Source organism: Ascaphus truei, chromosome 2 (assembly GCF_040206685.1).
Source record: "Ascaphus truei isolate aAscTru1 chromosome 2, aAscTru1.hap1, whole genome shotgun sequence".
Taxonomy (NCBI): domain Eukaryota; kingdom Metazoa; phylum Chordata; class Amphibia; order Anura; family Ascaphidae; genus Ascaphus; species Ascaphus truei.
In genome coordinates this window covers 123,714,074-123,734,355 of record NC_134484.1, presented here as the reverse complement: position 1 = coordinate 123,734,355, position 20,282 = coordinate 123,714,074, and the positions used below count along the sequence as shown (strand labels likewise).

At 45.5% G+C, this 20,282-nt stretch overlaps 1 protein-coding gene across 1 annotated transcript in view; it reads left to right on the top strand.

The window, feature by feature from the left end:
- Window positions 1-20,282, top strand: part of LOC142486048 (E3 ubiquitin-protein ligase RNF138-like) — a 61,282-nt gene that overhangs the window by 11,670 nt on the left and 29,330 nt on the right. The window contains exons 4-5 of the mRNA XM_075584714.1: window positions 3,444-3,565; window positions 12,500-12,556. Of these exons, the coding sequence (XP_075440829.1) occupies window positions 3,444-3,565; window positions 12,500-12,556 (179 nt within the window). The remainder of the gene's footprint in view (window positions 1-3,443; window positions 3,566-12,499; window positions 12,557-20,282) is intronic.

Below are 20,282 nucleotides of genomic sequence, written 5' to 3'. Positions count from 1 at the left end.
CAACACATTAATTAAAACCAGTAGCCACCAAAATGCATCATTAAATAAAATCGCTAACCAATCTGTTAAAAGAAAAAAACAAGCCATCACAATTCAAATCAATTTAATCTAAACAATAAAAAGACATAGAAAATAAAACAGTCAATAGAAGAAATGCATTTGTCAAAAAATGCATTGGCTCCCACTGTATTCATCTGTACCATAAACAGGCACAGATTAATACATTAGCAGTCAATGGGCAATGAAAAACATAAAAAAAAAAAAAAAAAAAAAATCAAAAACCTGTAAAAAAAAAAGTACATACAGTGGTGTGAAAAAGAAAGTACACCCTCTTTGAATTCTATGGTTTTACATATCAGGACGTAATAACAATCATCTGTTACTTAGCAGGTCTTAAAATTAGGTAAATACAACCTCAGATGAACAACAACACATGACATACTGCAAGCATGTCAAACTCGCGGCCCACAATGAACATATTTGCGGCCCAGCCCAGTGGTTCCCAATCTGTGCGCCGCGGCGCCCTGGTGCGCCGCGGCTTGCCTAGAGGAGCGCCGCGATTATCCCTCCAATTTATCCCTTCCCATTATCCCTCCTTCATGCCGGCCAGGCCGCAGGGGATTGGCTGCAGGCAGAGAGGAAGCCGGGGGCGGGGCTTCCGCTTTGTGCAGAGCACACGGTGAGTGTGTGTGTCTGCCTTCCCGCTCCTGGCTCCTCTGCCTGCTGGTGGCTGCGCGTTGTCCCGTCCCCTTCTGCCCCCGGTGATAGGAGAAGGTATGGGGTGTGCTGGGGGGTGGGGGGGAGTTAGTTGTACATTTGCCTGTCCAGCATGGATCGCATGCCTTTCCTCCCCCCTCCCCCCAGTCACTCACATCCGTCGCTGCCTCTGCTCTCCACTGCTCGTGTGTGTGTGTGTGTGTGTGTGTGTGTGTATCTGTGTGTGTGTGTGTGTGTGTGTGTGTGTGTGTATATCTGTGTGTGTAAGGACTTGGAGAGACTGTAAACTTGGGCAGGTAAATGGCAGATGAGGTTTAGTACAGATAAATGTAAGGTTATGCATTTGCGAAACAAGAATAAACAGGCGACTTACAAATGAAATGGGGGACAATTAGGGGAATCCTTGATGGAGAAGGATTTAGAAGTGCTTGTAGACAGCAGGCTTAGCAATAGTGCCCAAAGTCATGCAGTAGCTGCAAAGGCAAACAAGTCTCATCTTGCATTAAACGGGCAATGGACGGATGGGAAGTAAACATAATTATGCCCATTTATAAAGCATTGCTAAGATCACACCTTGAATATAGAGTACAATTTTGGGCACCACTCCTTAGAAAAGACATTATGGAACTAGAGAGAGTGCAGAGAAGAGCCACCAAATTAATATAGGGGATGGACAATCTAACTTATGAGGAGAGGCTAGCTAAATTAGATTTATTTACATTAGAAAAGCGGCGTCTACGAGGGGATATGATAATTATATACAAATATATTCCTGGACAGTACAAGGAGCTACAGTATCAAAATAACTATTTATCCTAAGGGCAGTACAAAGGACACAGGGTCATCCCTTAAGTTTGGAGGAAAGGAAATTTCACCAGCAACAAAGGAAAGGTTTCTTTACAGTAAGGGCAGTTAAAATGTGTAATTTGTTACCCATGGAGACTGTGATAGCAGATACAATAGATTTATAAAAAAAAAAAAACGTTTTTAGAAAGGAAAGCTATACAGGGATATACCAAATAATTAAACATGCGAAGGATGTTGATCCAGGGTGTAATCTGTTTGCCAATTCTTGGCGTCAGGATGGAATTTATTTTTCCCCTTATGAGATATCATTGAATGATATGACTGGAGTTTTTCGTTTGCCTTCCTCTGGATCAATATACTGTAAGTACGGATATAGGATAAAGTATCTGGCGTCTAAACTTTGCATAGGTTGAACTTGGTGGACGCATGTCTTTTTTTCAACCTCATCTACTATGTAACTATGTAACAAGTGAAGTTAACAAACAATAACAACATGTCTAATAGTAATACCAGTTTTAGTTGTTTGATTAAACGTTTTGAAAATAGACGTGACCGGGCAAGAAGAGGTGGACGTAGGTTTGGTGGTGGTTGTGGTGGTGATGAATCATATAAAGTTAAATCAGTGAAAGGTTGGTGCTGCTGGTGCGCTTACTACTCACAGCAAGTATAAGGGGAAGGACAATATTGATTTATTTATAAAATTGTGTACCAGGAAGTAATACATTAAGAGTTACCTCTTTTTAATTATGTCCTCTGCACAGAGTTATGATGACAATATATGGTTACATTAAATGAACAGAGGTTATACATTCAATTCGTAATATGTAATTTACAGACGTTTCATGAACAGTTAGAGATAATAGATGATTATGGGCGTATGTAACAGAGATCATGTGTTAGAAGAGGTAGGATAGGCCTGCCATATATTGTTAGAAGAGGCCCTATCCCAAGGAGCTTACAATCTATAAGGAAGAGTAAGTGGAAACATAGGGTACAGGGGATGAGAAGGTGAGTGTGTTTCAGATTGCAATGGAGCAGCTGTTACATAAGCAACAGAATCGGACATTTGGTCGTGGCTATCTTGCTGCGACCAAGTCTGCGCCAGCATTCGGCCGCATAGATGGACCCTCCACCGGAGCCTCTCCACCACTGGACATTGCGCCCTCGGCCTCTTCGCCAAGGTAAGTTCATTTAAGGGTTAATTTCATAGTATTGGTAGGGGGTTCAGAGTAGGGGTTTTAGGGCAAGGGGTTAGGTTTTTGGGGTAGGGGATTTGAGGGAGGGGTTTTACGGTGAGGGGTTAAGCTTTTAAGGGTAGGGGATTAGGGTAAGGGGTTTTAGGGTAAGGGGTTTAGTCTTTTAGGGTAGGGGTAGCTTTAGTATTAGGGGTTAAGATTATGATTTTTTAGGGTAAGGGTTAGGGACATACCTTGGTGAAGAAGCGACCGGTGGCGAGAGGTCCATGTGAGGAGGTGAGTATCAGCTAAATGCTACTCATCAAATTCCCCAAAATACACACGGTCGGAATCTGACGGCCAATTCTGAGAAATCCGGATTTAGGAGCGTCCAATTCGCTTGCAGATTTCCGTGCATGGAGTGGATTGTAACCGAAAACCCGCAGATCAGATTTTCAGAGTTTGCCCATCTTTACTCCAGAGGTGTGGAGGGGTCTCCCACAGAACTCATGCATGTGTGAGGCCCAATCTCCTGCTCTAGAATGAGGGACTGTTTTAGATGTCGCGCACACAGTATTAAGATTTTTGTCCCCATTTGGCAGAAAATAAGTATTGAGACTAAGGGGATAATTTAATATACCCTGAATCAAGGTATATTCAATTACTCCTTCAAACTGCTGACCACCAAATTACTATAGTAGTTGTTTCTGCTTAAACTGATTGTTACACCATTTTATGTTTTAGGTCAAGTTTCATTTCATGAGGCGCCATTACCGGACTTGCAGGAATTATCAGGAGGAATACGGTACTGTGAATGTTAAAGAGGAGCCTAAAATCCTGATGTTTGATGACTCTGTAGGTAACAGGTCAGTCGGTGTTCATTTGCCCTCAGGGTACTTGTTTGTTTCTATATAGATAACACAGATACAAAGATAAACTCCATAGCAAAATGCAGTGATCACTAATAGGGTTAAATAAATATTTTTTCCTAAAAATGTATGTACTGAAAAATAACAGAATACACATAATGACATGGCAAAACGGTGAACCACATCAAACACAAGGTTTGATTTATTTATACTGTGTAGCTCTCCTTATTTATTTTCTCATTATTCGCAGAAAACAATATATTTTTTCCTGATCACCCTGGCAGTGGGCACCATTGGGTTAATCCCTTCTCACTCTAGGTAGGACAGGAAATAGACTTTTGCAGGTAGGCCATATAAGGCCCCTCCCTCTACCAGCACCTTAGTCTTTTTCCTGTCCTCACAGCTAGGAGTAGGATTTTTTATTTTCTAATAGGACTCACCTACTGCACCTAGTGCAGATATCCAGGGTCTCAGCCTCTCTGCCCTGAAGCTCCGATCGACGCGCCCTACGGGTGGCAAGACGGAGACCCCTTAGAGTCGGGGGAGCCCCTGGAACCCATTGGGGGGGGGGGGAGCAGCTGCAGCCGCGGGCGGGGAAGTTTATGTGCAAAAGCCCCAGGACCAAACGAAGGTGCACAGCAGCTGCAGCTGGGAGCTGTGGAGGCCCAGACTCGCCGCATTAGCGTCTGGTACGCTGCGGTAAAGTACCCAGGAGCCCGCTACACGCGGAGGGGGGAGCAGCCATAGCTGCGAGCCGGAGAAAAGGCTCAGTTGACCGCGCTAGCGTCTGGTACGCGGCGGTAAAGTACCCCAGGAGCCCTACTACACGCGGAAGGGAATAGCAGCCTTAGCTGCGAACCGGAGGAAGGTTCATATTGACCGCGTTAGTGTCTGGAACACTGCGGTAAAGGGTACAGTGCACGCGGCCGCTCGGGAGCGCGCACGTCACATCCGGCCGGCAGATGCGTGCACAGACACGCGAGCCGTGCACGAGCACTTGATGACGTCATAGAAGCGACGAACACACTGTGTGTATGTGTGAGTGAGAGCTGCAGCATGGAAGGCTCAGCAGGGAGAAACCAAGTGCTGGAAATGGATTCAAAAATGGAAACACCCAAAACTTCAGTTCCCAAGGCTAGGTGAGTCCTTAGTTTTAGTTCTACAGGGGAAAGAGAGATGGTATATATACATTAGGGTGTATGTTTAGTATTTATTTTGTTTTTATAATTTAGTTCGGTGGTTACCCTCCCAGAAGCAGAATCTTCAAAAGGGACGGGGGAATCCCGGCAACATAAAAGAAAGGTTGCTAAAAAAAACAAACAAAAAAAACAAAAAAAAAAAACTTCTAAATGGTGTTCAGCTTGTGAGAAACCAGCTCTAATAGGGAAGAAATTATGTGAAGATTGTCTTAAGGCAGCAGCAGGTGGTGCCAATGAACAAATGAGCAAGTTCCTTGTATTGATGAAGGAGGCAGTTAAACAGAGTGTGGATGAAGCAGTCCAGCAAGCTGTTAACCCTACGCAGAAAAGATCTAGATCCCAAACCAGTCTGGATAAGGGGAAAGGTTTTTCGTCAGATGAGTCTGAAATTGATTGTTTTCAAATATCAGAGGGGGAAATGGATTCATCAGATCAAGATATTCAGGAGGAAGAATCTGAATTTGATGTAGAAATGGTGGATCCACTTATCAAAGCCATGAGACAGGCGTTGGAACTAGAAGACACCGAGGAGTTAACCCACAAGAAAGATAAACTTTTGGGGGCAAGACAAAGAAAAGGTAGAGTTTTTCCTATCCATCAAGTGATTAAAGACCTCATTCAGGTGGAACTGGCTCGACCAGACGCCAGAGTATTTGCGCCTAAAAGATTTGGGAAGATGTATCCATTCCCACAAGAAGAGGTAAAAAATTGGGAGGTTAGCCCAAAGGTGGATACTGCTATTTCCAGAATAGTAAAAAAGACCACAATCCCAATAGAGGAAGCTGCGTCACTAAAGGACGCTATGGATAAGAAGATGGATTATGTATTGAAAAAAGCATACGTTACCGCAGGAACAGCCTACAAACCTGCCATAGCAACTACGTCAGCAGCAAGGGCTATGCGAGTATGGATTGCCAACATTGAAGAGGCAATAGACAAAGGCGTAAAAGAAGTGCTATTCTTAAGGCACTGTCAGAAGTAAAATGGGCAACAGATTACATAGCAGAAGCCTCATTGGATGCAGTAAAATTAGCTGCCAAATCTATGACACTGGCGGTATCAGCAAGAAGGGCTTTATGGCTCAGACAGTGGATGGCTGACACAGCATCAAAGAACACCTTGTGTGCATTACCATTTGAAGGTGAATTCCTCTTCGGCAGCAAACTGGATGCAATAATAACAAAAGCATCAGGAGGTAAGAGCACTTTTTTACCTCAGGAATACAGAGCCAGAAGATTCGGCTTCCAACAGGCTAATAGAAACCAGTATAAAGAAGCAAAGGCATATAGACCTGGTAGGTCTTTCCCAAGGCAAACAACATGGAGAGGTGGCCAGAATCGGCTTTTTCGTGGCCCCAGAGGAAGAGGATCATTCACAAAGAATAAATCCACATGAAGGTCAGAGGGCCCAGCAGTTGTCCGTAGGAGGGCGGCTGAGACAGTTTTCTGCAACATGGGCCCAAACAATACTGGACAATTGGGTATTACAGACCATTCGTCAGGGGTACAGTATAGAATTCAGGGAGATACCAAGAAGGAATATGGGCGTAATAACATGTATACAGTCCAAGGAGAAAAGAAGACAGATGAATTCGGCTTAAAAGAAATTATTACAAGCAGAAGTAATAAAGAAGGTACCTCAGGAAGACAGAGGAAGCAGAATTTATTCCAGGATTTTCTAGTAAAAAAAAACCTACAGGGGATTACAGAGCAATCCTAGACCTAAGAAGGGTAAATTCATTCTTGAAGATAAGAAAATTCAAGATGGTGTCGTTGAATCTGATTATTCAAGAGGTACAACCAGGAGACTGGATGGTGGCGATAGACTTAAAAGACGCTTATCTACATGTGCCCATAGCAAAGGGACATCAAAGATTCCTAAGGTTTGCAGTAAATCAAGATCATTATCAGTACACAGCACTGCCATTTGGTCTGGCTACTTCCCCAAGGACATTTACAAAGGTTCTAGCCCCTCTAGTGGCAGAAATGAGAGAAAGGGGGGTAGAAATATACCCTTACCTGGACGACATCCTGGTAAAATCAAAGGATCTGGAGAAACTCCAACAAGACCAAAATATGGTAATAACCTTCCTAGAACATCACGGTTGGTTAATAAACAGAGACAAGAGCCATCTCGTACCCACTCAGCTGTTAAGATTTCTGGGCGTAGAATTCGATACAGCAAAAGGAGAAGTGAGACTACCAGAGGCAAAGAGGCAAGATATAGCCGTACAAACAAAGAAGCTCAGGAAAGCTACCAGGACTTCAGCAGAAGAATGCATGAAGCTCCTAGGGAAATTCGCTTCAACATTAAGCGTCACAAAATCGGCAGCACTACATATGAGACCACTGAAAAACAATTTTCTACAACAATGGAACGGGAATCACAAAGACACAACATATCCCAGGACTAGAAAATGTCACAGCAGACTTTCTAAGTCGGAACATCATACACCCAGGAGAATGGGCATTAGATCCACAGGTGTTTCAAGAACTGGTAGAGCGATGGGGTCAACCAGACATAGATCTCATGGCGACACACCAGAACCGCAAGGTAAGGAACTACTGTGCCAGACAGTTTCATCCAAGCGCACAAGCTACAGATGCTCTCAGTCTCAAATGGGACTTCAAGTTGGTATACCTGTTCCTTCCAATTCCCCTAATTCCGAAAACAATCAGGAAAATCAGGGAAGACCAAGCAGAGGTGATATTCATAGCACCATACTGGCCAAGAAGGCTTTGGTTCACACACTTGGTAAATATGGCAGTAGATACACCATGGCACATACCAGATCGCAAAGGGCTGATGCAACAAGGGCCAATATCTCATCCGAATGCCAAACAATGGGCTTTGACGGCATGGCGATTGAGCGGGAAACATTGAGACTGAAAGGTTGTTCAGACAAAACAATTCAAACCCTTTTACAAGCAAGGAAAAGTTCCACATCGAGAGTATACCATAGAATCTGGCTTTGCTTTGGCGATTGGTGTGAAAAAGAGAAACAAAATTTCCTTTCACCTAGAATTGTATGTATAGTGGAGTTCCTGCATAAAGGATTTGAGAAAGGTCTCAGTCTCAGCTCGTTGAAATCAGCTCGTTGAATCAGCCTTGTTGGAAAGAAATCTGGCAATGGAAAGATTGATCATCAGGTTTTTTCAGGCAGTTAAAAGGTTAAGACCTCAAATCAAGAACAGGGTACCTACATGGGACTTGTCTCTAGTATTGGATGTACTAACAGCAGATCCGTTTGAACCTATACAGGAGATAGGCCTAAAATGGTTGTCATGGAAAATGGCGTTTCTGATAGCAATCACCTCAGCAAGGAGAGTGGGAGAACTACAGGCTCTATCTACCAAGGAACCATTCCTAGTCATACATCAAGACAAGGCAGTTCTCAGACCAGTGCATCAATTCCTGCCAAAGGTGGTATCACAGTTCCACATGAATCAAGAAATTGTGATTCCGTCATTTTGTCCAGAACCAAAAAATAAGAAAGAAGAAAGACTACACAAATTAGACGTGGTAAGATGTCTAAAAGTGTACCTGGAAAGGATGCGAGATATCAGAAAGTCAGACAAACTATTCGTCATTCCAGAGGGACCAAAGAAAGGACAAGCAGCATCAAAGACAACAATTTCCCAGTGGATTGTGTCTTGTATTAAAAAAGCTTATGAAAGCAAAGGACAAGATAAACCTTTGAACATTAAAGCTCATTCTACAAGGGCCATGGCTACTTCATGGGCATTTAAGGCCCAGGCTACACCAGGACAAATATGCAAAGCAGCTGTCTGGTCCTCATTCAATACATTCTTGAAATACTACAGACTAGACGTACAATCATCAGCTGACGCAAGCTTTGGTCGTAGAGTGTTAGAATCTGTAGTGAATTAAAGTGTAAAGAATATTAATAAAGGTCAAACTGATAAAGCATTAAACTGGTGTTGTCTATTCTGATGTATCCCTCCCTAAAAATTTGCACTGCTTGGGTATGTTCCAATGGTGCCCACTGCCAGGGTGATCAGGAAAGGAGAAAATTTAAACAACTTACCGTAATTTTCTTTTCCTGGAACCATGGCAGTGGGCACATAGTTACCCTCCCTATGTATGTCTAATGCCTATCAGTTATATTTTTCAGCTATGGAAGAATCGTAAGACTAAGGTGCAGGTAGAGGGAGGGGCCTTATATGGCCTACCTGCAAAAGTCTATTTCCTGTCCTACCTAGAGTGCGAAGGGATTAACCCAATGGTGCCCACTGCCATGGTTCCAGGAAAAGAAAATTACGGTAAGTTGTTTAAATTTTCTCCTTTCTATATCTTCCTCGATAAAGTGACCTGAACCCAATGAAAGTCAATGGAAGATTAAGAGATTTTCCACGTTTTCCTACGAAATCTCCAATCTTATTATTTTATTGAAAGATACCTCACTAACCCTGGTGAAACACTTAGGGTGGTGATACGGCTTTTCCTCTCTAGATCCACACTTATTGCTGTTATAATGTCGAATAAAGTAGATTTATAATATATACAGCCCGTATTCCAATGGTTTGCTGAGCTAATGTGTAGCAAAGATGTAGCAGCAGTGTCTCAATAACCAGACTGCCCGCAGGCGCCCACAAGCATTATATATATATGTAGCCAGGTTCCCCCAGGGTTCCTGGTCACCCCTTACTTTCCGCTGTGACCGGCAGCGGAGGCTGGGGAGAACTGCGGTGGTGTGCGGGCAGCTAGGAGAGGCGACCATGTTGTTTATGCACGCGCATGCGCAGATGGTTCGCGCATGCGCAGAGAGGCTCCGAAGCCGGCGGTCATTACCAGAAGGCGCATGCATGCGCTGTGCAAAGTGGCCATTTCAAGGAAGGTGCTCCGCGGGGCCTACAGCTCCCAGAACGCAATAGAGCTGAAGATCAGATGGCACACAGCAGCCAATAGGGCACCAGGTTTCCCCTGCCAGGGGATAGATACATTTTGCGCTCTGCGAGGCCACGCCACTCAGAGCTGGGACACAGAAGTGTGAGGGTGTATGTGCAGGGTGTCTGTGGCCCCTGCACAAGGCCAGAGACCCCCTATTAGGCCCCAGCTAGCCCTCGACTCCCCTGTAGGTTGTGGCTGCTACAAGGACAGGCCCCTTAGATAGGGACACAGCACAGGATGCCTGCGCTGCAGATGTGGCCTGTGGTCTGGGACCAGACCACCAATGCATAAAGAGACTGTTAAGGTGTGACTCTCAAGTGGGATACCACCCCACGTGGAGGCAGACTCATCACTGACGGCGTTGGACCGGATGGACCCTTGTCTTTTGCTGGCGCTACCGGGTGTTGGAGCACCCATATACAAAGTGCACATTGAGGGGGACACTCTTACCGGGGTGTGGACTAAGTGGATGGACAGTGGGGTGTGATGTGTGGGTAATGCCTTGCGAGACCGCTTTATATGTGTTATTGGGTTGCCAATTTAATGCCAGTAAACTTGTTATTATATACACTGTGTACTTATTGGATTGGCTCCTGTGAAGGGGTTATCCGGCACTGTCAGGATTCCTCATAGGTGGAGGCGCTGTCACCAGACGATCCAGTTACACCCAAGGCACCCAGCAGCGGAGGTTAAGACCGCCTGTGAGCCACAGGTAAAACACTACACATGTAGTAGCCGCTATATCTCCCATAAGGTGGAGGAAACTGCTTTTTATATATATGTATATATATGCAGAAAAAACAGTCAGTCTGTGTATAGAGACACCGCTGCTACATCTTTGCTACCTGGTAGCTCAGCCAACCATTGGAATATGGACTGTATTGGATTCCTGGACACTGTTCTGTTGCAGTCTGGAGGTCTGAAAGTTCAATGTGGATCCCCTGCAGATGAGTACGATCTGTCAGAGACACTTTTAAAATATCCGCGAGCAGAGAAAAATCTAGACTGTAGTGAAAACAAATATCTGACTGTACAATACCGTGACAAATTGTTACAAATTACAAAATAAACATGCAGGGGGGATTGTACCTTTCAAGGGACAATTCAACCCCCTCTACCTTCACATTTTGACTACTGTATACACAGAATGGTTAGTTGGAAAAGGTTTTCTGGAACTTGCTCTTTAATCAGATCCCAAATATTTTATTAAGATATGAAATTCCTTGTTGCCTCTGTAACCCATATTCCCCCCCCCCCCCCAGACTCATCGGTGGTGTCTAGGGTGTGTGAGGGCAGATTACATACATAGTGGTGGTGCATACCTGTGTGGAACAGGAGGGCCTGAGCTTCCCGCGATGTTATTGGGGAGACAAGACCAGGCTTCTGGGGTGGTAGCCTCCATGCTTTCTTAGTAGTGCAGCGCCTCCATCTTCTATAGAACCTTCTATAGGACCTGTATAGAAGATCCCCCTTGGTCCCAGGGTCAATGCTTCAAACTCACACAACAGTCTTTGGTATAAAAGGATAGTCTCTTTATTGGTCAGATCAGCGACTCCAAATGTAGTGGCGACCAGCAGCCGCAACAACAACAGCAATGTCCTGCTAATTACTCCTCTCTCCTCCCTTCACCGGTCATTCCTCCTCTCCTTCCCTCCAAGTCTGTCCTCCGACAGGATGGTCTGGGCTAGGGCGTCAATACTCCGCAGCCCACCTCAGAGGTTAGCCTCTGGGTGGGGACTGGATTCTCCCCATCACCCCCGGCAGCGGGGTGAGGGGCATTGGTCCACCGGGTCTATTGTACTATCAGCTCTAAGCCAAGTGGCTGAGTTTCTTCGCTCCTCTCTCTGCTCCTGTACGGTTGCACAGGTGAGACCGCACTGTCTCCTCCAACTCCTCGGACAGCACCGGACTCGAACTCGCCCAGGACTAACAGACTCGTCACTTACAGGAGCGGCTGCTAAATATAGAGTCAGCCCCACCCCTAATGATGTCAGCAGAGCCTCCCCTCTGTCTCGTGCCTGCAGCAGAGTCAGGGGCCTGCAACACCACTCAGGGCAGGGCTAGGAAGGGGGAAACCCATGATAACTACTGGAGCCTGCCCTTAACAGGAATTACCACAGTAGGAGGAAGATAGGTATAGCCCGTGCTGTTTACAGGGGGCTACACCTCTTTTAGTTAGAAAGTGGATATAGTGGGGTGTAGTCTGCTCTTTCCTTTACCGCTTTCTGTTTTATAGTTAGGAGAATCCAAGGCCACATATATTTGCCAGTCCTTGGTCTTGTGAAACTGCATCTAAAAGGAAACATTTTCCTATATATTTTATCTTTGCATGGTCACAGCAGCATCGGGATAAATAGAAAACCAGAAATGCCTCGCATTGCAAGTGTGGTTCATTTACATTATACATGTCTAGCTTTCAGGTAATTTATTATTTACTAAACATAAACAAGGCATAGAACAAAACAACGCTTAGAAATGTATTTCCGAATCAACCTACAACATACTGGGCATAATATTTGACCTTATTCTAACAGTTGGTAAAAGGTAGAATCAGAGAATTAGCCTTTCCTGGTATCTATGCCTTCATTGTTCCCATGTTGATTTTCACAGCTAGAAGTGACAGCTAAAAATCACATTTTTATCTTTGCTTCGTGTTGTTTAGCATCTTGTCAATATTAAGCTGTATGGCTGGCAATATGAATGTGATTTTTAAGTCTTGATTAAAACTTAGGTGCCGTATTGAAAGATGTATGTATTGAAAGCTAAATATATTCTTGCTTTTCCTGTCTGTTCTGCTGATTGAAACAATTGTTAATAATAGGACTGACACAACAGACACAACAGAGTCAAGTACTGTGGAAGACTTTCCAGTAATCAGGTGAGTGTCTTCCATCATGTTCATTTTTTCATCTAATTAAAATACAATTAGGAACAGTGGCCAAACTACTGCTGGTTGAGCTGGTTCAGCTGCAGCTGGGACCACAACTTTTAGGGGTGTATCCTCTGGCACTCTTTTTTTATTTTTTAAATCCTGCTAATTTAACTATGCAAGGGAAGTCCCTTGTTCCAGTCTTCCTGGTTCTCAAATGCTGGTCGCTGGAGGTAACGTGTTAGAAGCCGGGGCGAATGCGAGAGCTTTGTTTACCGTCGTACCATCATTGCTAAGAAGTGCCCTGTCGTGTTATGAGGTATGGTTTAAAAGGGGGACTAGTTCATATACTTGAACCAGGGCCAACAATTCACTAGTTTCGCCACTGATTAGGAATACAATGTTGTTCTCACTTTTAATAAAAAAAGGGAAGATAAAGAAACTGTGGCTACAATGGCGAAAAAAACAAATCCAATATTTTTGGTTCTGTCTTGTAACAAGGACCTATCAGTAATCATAAGTACTTTTGCATGGTGTGTTAGCTATTGGCTATTAAATAATACCTGGAATCAAGTGGATAAGAAAATGGCAACAGACTATCTAGAATTGTTTTGTTTTTTACATCCTTTAAATGAATGATTCATTTTTTTTACTGAGACACCCAACACCTGTGTTATTTGTTATGCTAATTACCAAGAAGAGATATAGTCTGCACTCATATTATTAAATATTCTTGTCATCCAAAAAACATTATTATGAAACCATGCTGTATGTGCGGCAGGAATAGTCATAATCGGATTCATATAATTAAGCAGTTGTACTAAGAATGAGTTCATCTGCTTCACATATTATAAAAAAAGATTACATTCTAATAAAGACACAAAGTACACCTCCCCAAAAAAGTGCAGAGAAATTCAAACTTTGATCCCCCAAAATGTTGGATTTCTTGAAAGTTTTGGCATGTATTTTTATTAATGTAATTTATATTTAAAAAATATAAGACGCAAATTAACTTGTGTGTAATGCCTCATTCCTTCTAATATTTCATACTCTAGTGGTAGCTGATATACCTCTAGTGCTGCATGTTCATGTAACGGGAGACCAGGTTCTTCAACACCTTTTTATAAACTGGATCAATTGATTGAGCAAAACAAGATGGTAAAATAAATGGTAATTTATTTCTCGTAGAAGACAGACACACAAAGTTACACAATTCAAGGTTAACACACTTACTGGGAATGGGGCTAACGAATAAATCAATTTCGGAACTCCTTAAGAGGACCTTTTTAGAGCACTTTCCAAAAGTCCTGGAACTGTTTTCGGCATGCAATACCTGCTGCGACCGCTACGTTCTAAAAAGCTGTCCTTAGAAACTTTTCTGCTTTGAAAATCCTTGAAGCTGGCTCGCGTCTATTCAGTTCTGAGCATCTTTGAATTTGCCGCTGATGGTTTGACGCTTGGAATCTGCGCTCCTGATTGGCTGCAAGCTCTCTTAAGGCACTCAGGCTTTCATTCACGAACCTGAACAGCCTATCGGAGCGTGGGAATTCTCCTGCCAGCCAATCACCAATTTGCCGAGTTGTAAAGCCGGGAGGGCACCTGTGACAGAGTGAAGTCAACTCCTATCAGTCACGCCTGGGAGACATATGTCTGAGTGCTTCATCCAGCACTCATAAGGGTTAACTCAGGTGGAAGTTAGGAAATCAGAACTCTTTAGCTGACACCTGAGAGCCAGCAAGGTAGATAAAGGATCATGTGACTGGCAGTAGCTGCCAGAGAGAGAGAGAGAGAGAAGCACATTGCTGCGTGAGCCCTTAGCCAGAGGGATTTCACCGAAGACAACTTCAACTAAAGTAAGGATTATTCATTTGTTTACTGACTGCTTAAAGTACCCTTATGGTTTGGTTCTGGTTTAGCCAGCCAGCCTGCTAGATAGGTCTGCTGTGTTATTAGTCAGTTTTTCTCCCAAAGTGGAGCAGGATTTATTTTGTTAAAGGGACAGTGTACCCGCATGTTATGTTACTGTGGAGAAATAAAGCCACTGAACGTTTTTATTTATCCTGAAACTATACGTGTGGACTGTTCCCTGACCTCGGCTACAGGCCGTCCTGCCACAGGTGGTGTCAGAAGTGGGATGTCGGATGGCCCCTGTATCTGAAGGGCCACACAAAAAAAAAATGGAGAATTTTTTTTCTCAGTTCCTTGAGCAACAGCTCCAGCTAGCAGAGAAGCAAGCAGAGTGACAAGCCCAGCAAGATGAGCGACAAGCCCAGCAAGCTGAGCGACAAGCCCAGCAAGATGAGCAACAGGCCCGATGAGAGGAAAAGCTACTCCAACTGCTGGTCAAAGGCCCAACCCCAGGCAGACCCGGGATTCCAAATAACCCACCAGTGATGCTGCCTAAAATGAAGCCAAACGAAGACCCAGAGGCATTTCTCCTCACTTTTGAAAGGGTAGCCACGGCCCACGGCTGGACAGTTGATCGCTGGGTAACGACTCTGGCTCCACTCCTCATAGGGGAAGCTCAGGCAGCCTACCAGGCTCTTCCAGTGGACGAGGCCATGGACTATCAGAAACTAAAGGCTACTATTCTGGATCACCTACAGCGGTTCTGGACAGTCAAATATACAAACCGAGACAGACCCCGGGTCGTAGCCCACCGCTTAGTAGACTTATGTGCCAGGTGGATACAACCGGAAAAACATGACAAGGCAGAGATCCTTGAACAGTTTGTGCTCGAGCAGTTCATACAGATACTGCCCCCCTCCTCCCGCTCCTGGGTAAAAAGACACGCTGCATTTTCCCTGGATTCAGCGGTCCGCTTGGTGGAAAACTTCCTGGGCGACGACACCCAACAGGATAGCTGGGAACGGCCGGTGCAAACACCAGTTGCTTCCGGTGATACTAGAGGCAGGAGAGCAGACAATCGAGGGGTCTACAACCCACCAGCTCGGGCGATCCAGTCAACCCGATCGGAAGACCCTTTCCCATCTCGGAGGGTTCCTGGTACAAACTCCCGCAGAGACGCCCATCCTGGGTCCGAGGCCACTGGATCACTCAGGGAGGCCGCCACCCACAGTATTCCCCGAGAACCTGGACTCCTGTCACCCACCCGGTGGAGAGGATAACCCCACCAACCAGAAGGGAGGACCCCATCCAACAGCGGAGAGGTCCAAACACCGAGCCCCGTCGAGAGCTTCCGCGGACGACCGAGTTTGCGGACTCAGGAGATGAGGAAATGGACTGTTCATATGGCAGAACCACTGCCACAGCTTGTCTCCGAGGGGACCACAATCCGTGGTTAGTCCCAGCATCTCTGGAGGGGACAAAAGTAAACGCAATGCTGGACTCGGGCTCTGGAAAAACCCTGATCCTAGAGGGCCTAATTCCAAGCAATAGACTATCTTATGACTCTCCTTGGAATATCGAGTGTATCCATGGGGATACAAAGAGATACCCGACGGCGAACGTTACACTGCATATCCAGGATCAAGAGGCTAGCCTACTAGTGGGAGTTGCTCCCTGGCTACCTGCTCCTGTTCTACTTGGCCGAGACTGGCTCTACCTCGAAACATTGTTGGCCCCTACTCCTACGGAGCCTACTTCTCTGGTACCGGAGAAGCCCGGAGACTTGTTCCCTTTTCCCCCAGAGATTTTCCCCCGTAGACACCATGTCCCAAAGACACGTAAACAGAGACGTGCGGAAAAAGAGGACTGGTTAAGAAAGGCTGGGACTTTTGGTAACATTAGTCAGCCCAAAGGACTGCAGGTCATAGCTGGGGATGACCAGGGTGGGGAACAGATAGATACGGGAGTGTTGCCAGACCTGGATCTTCCTGACTTCCGTCAGAGGCAGAGGGAGGACCCAGCTCTGGCTAGACAATATGAGAAGGTGGTACAGGTCAACAAGAAGATAATAGATGAACAAGGTGTAAAAGTGTTTCCACATTTTGAACTGTTGAATGACATACTATATCGTGTGAATAAGGTTACACAAACAGGGGAGGTCATTTGACAGATGCTAGTCCCTAAAGGGTTGATTAAAACAGTGCTTACCCTAGCCCATACTCTCCCATGGGGTGGTCATTTGGGCAGAGATAAGACCACGGACCGCATCTCGTCCCGGTTTTACTGGCCAGGCATACATGGTGACATCATGAAACTATGTGAGACATGTCCTAAATGCCAGTTAACTAGCCAAAAAGGACAGAAGCCGGCTCCTTTGGTTCCTCTGCCCTTGGTAGCCGTCCCATTCGAGATAATTGGGGTAGATCTGGTCGGACCTTTAGAACCCTCTGCGAAGGGACATAAATTTATACTCGTTGTTGTTGATTATGCTACCAGGTATACTGAGGCCTTCCCTCTGTGATCAGCCACTGCTAAACAGGTTGCTCACAGGCTGTTAGAACTGTTTTCTAGGGTAGGACTTCCCCAAGTAATGTTAACTGACCAGGGAACAAATTTCATGGCAAAGTTAATGCAGGATGTCCTGAAGTTATTGGAGGTAAAATCCGTCCGGACCTCGGTCTACCATCCTCAGACTGATGGATTGGTAGAGAGGTTTAACCGTACTTTAAAAACTATGCTTAGGAAGTTTGTGGACACTGAAAAGCGAGCTTGGGATGAACTTCTCCCTTTCCTGTTGTTTGCGGTACAAGAAGTTCCCCAATCATCCACAGGCTTCTCCCCGTTTGAGCTCCTATATGGACGCCAACCTCCGGGTATTCTCGACCTACTGAAGCAATCTTGGGAGGAGGAGCCCTCCCCCTCCAAGAATACCCTTCAGTATGTCATAGACCTTAGAAACCGCCTAGACATGATAGGTCGGTTTGCGAAGGAAAACCTCAAATCTGCTCAAGAACGTCAAGAGAGGCAGTACAACCAAAATGCTCGCTTGAGGGTCTTCCAACCTGGGGACCAAGTGATGCTACTACTACCGACATCAGAGAGTAAACTCCTTGCGAAGTGGCAGGGTCCTTTCCAAGTTCTCCGCCGCACCGGGGAGGTGAACTATGAGATCTCTCAACCAGGGTCCAGGAAGGGTACCTCCTGAAACCCTGGAAAACGATGAGATCGCTGTTCATTCACCCTCGGGAAGGAGAGACGGATTTGGGTCCAAAGCTTCCAAAGGGTAGTACGTACCCTGACCATCAGGTTCCCATGGGAGAGCAGTTAACAACGGAACAAAGGTCAGACCTACTTGATGTATGTGACCAGTTCCCAGATGTTTTTTCTGAGCTGCCAGGGCAGACTGATTTAGTGTCCCATAGGATTGAGACAGAACCTGGCGTAAAAGTACGGCCCCGTCCCTATAGATTGCCAGAGGGCCGAAAAGACCTGGTAGAGAGGGAGATAATAGACATGTTGGAATTGGGCGTGATCGAGGAGTCCCACAGCAAATGGTGTAGCCCTATCGTGTTGGTCCCTAAACCAGATGGGAAGGTGAGGTTTTGCGTGGATCTGCGAAAGGTAAATGCTGTATCCAGATTTGATGCATATCCAATGCCTAGGGTGGATGAATTGCTTGATTCGCTTGGTAAAGCAGAGTATATCTCCACCCTAGATCTCACGAAAGGATATTGGCAGATACCTCTAGCGGAAGAATCCAAATGCAAAACTGCCTTCGCCACCCCTCTCGGTTTATACCAATTCGTCACTATGCCATTTGGGTTACATGGGGCTCCAGCCACGTTCCAAAGGTTAATGGACAAGGTACTACGACCCCATAGGGCATATGCCGCGGCTTACTTGGATGACATTGTCATCTGTAGCAGACACTGGCAGTCTCATATAAAATGGTTAAGGGCAGTCCTAACGTCCTTAAGAGAAGCAGGGCTCACTGCAAATCCAAAAAAATGTGCCCTGGGTAAATCCACTACAAAGTACTTGGGCTATGCCGTTGGGGGAGGGATAGTAAGGCCACTAGCTAGCAAGGTGGCCGCCATAAAGGAAGTCCCCACCCCACAGACAAAGACACAGGTCCGCTCCCTTTTTGGGGTTAGCAGGGTATTACCGGCAGTTTATCCCCAATTTTTCAGAAATATCTACACCCCTAACAGATCTGACAAAAAAGAGTGCCCCGACCCAAGTTAAATGGTCTTGGGAGTGCCAAGACGCCTTTGACATGCTAAAAAAGTGCCTGTCAGAGGGCCCCGCTCTTCGGAGCCCAGATTTTAAAGAGCCCTTCATCATCCAGATGGATGCCTCAGAGGTAGGACTGGGAGCAGTGCTGTCTCAGCAATTTGATGGTGTTGAACACCCCATACTGTTCATCAGCCGGAAGCTGTTCTCAAGGGAAGTGAGGTATTCCGTTATTGAGAAGGAGTGCCTCCCTGTAAAATGGGCAATTGAGGCCTTGAGACATTATGTCACCGGAGTACACTTCACCCTGGTCACTGACCATGCGCCCTTGAAGTAGTTAAACACCATGAAGGACACAAATCCAAGGTTGACCAGGTGGTATATTGCCCTCCAACCCTTCTCTTTTGATATTCAGCATAGACCTGGAAAGGACCATGGAAATGCTGATTTTTTGTCAAGGGAAGGAGTGGAGGGTCGGGCTTCAGCCGTGTGGGACACTAGCCACACACAAACAGGGGAGGTATGTGACAGAGTGAAGTCAACTCCTATCAGTTACGCCTGGGAGATATGTCTGAGTGCTTCATCCAGCACTCATAAGGGTTAACTCAGGTGGAAGTTAGGAAATCAGAACTCTTTAGCTGACACCTGAGAGCCAGCAAGGTAGATAAAGGATCATGTGACTGGCAGTAGCTGCCAGAGAGAGATAGAGAAGCACACTGCTGCGTGAGCCCTTAGCCAGAGGGATTTCACCGAAGACTACTTCAACTAAAGTAAGGATTATTCATTTGTTTACTGACTGCTTAAAGTACCCTTATGGTTTGGTTCTGGTTTAGCCAGCCAGCCTGCTAGATAGGTCTGCTGTGTTATTAGTCAGTTTTTCTCCCAAAGTGGAGCAGGATTTATTTTGTTAAAGGGACAGTGTACCCGCATGTTATGTTACTGTGGAGAAATAAAGCCACTGAACGTTTTTATTTATCCTGAAACTATACGTGTGGACTGTTCCCTGACCTTGGCTACAGGCCGTCCTGCCACAGCACCTTTTCTCAGTCTGCAAATGGGGCATGCGCCAACCTGGCACCTCTGCTTCTTTGCATACTGAGCCCACCTGCTGTCCAGGCTCCGCAGAGTCTGGGGTTGGGCAAATGGTTGCCGGATAGCCTTTTGTTAGCCCAGGATGTGGGTACTCAGGCAGAACTGCAGTAACCCTCATGTTCTAACACCTTGGCATCCCTGAGGCTTTTAAGTACGAACTCCGCACAGACACAGAGGCACCAAGCGTGGTTGCCATCTTGGCTGGCCGGAATCCATGACTTAGAAAATCCCTCAGTTCATATACAGGTTACCAACACATATTCACATTAAACTATAACCATTTAATAAAATATTTTGTGTCCTGTTTCTGTGTGCTAAAAGTTATGAGTTCCTATTCTGGTGTCAGGGATGGGAGTGTGTGTATATGTTCCCTACAATCACTAGCCTCATTCTTGGCACACATGAGAAAATACTTTTAAAACTTTTAGACACTGTAAAACCTGCTCAGCTTTATAACCTAGCTGGAGCAGCCCCTGAACCCCTATACTAGGTTCAGTGTATCTGGGTATCTCTGCTGCGTCTCCGTGCAGCTCTTCCAGGCCTCAGTTTAAACAAACTGTTT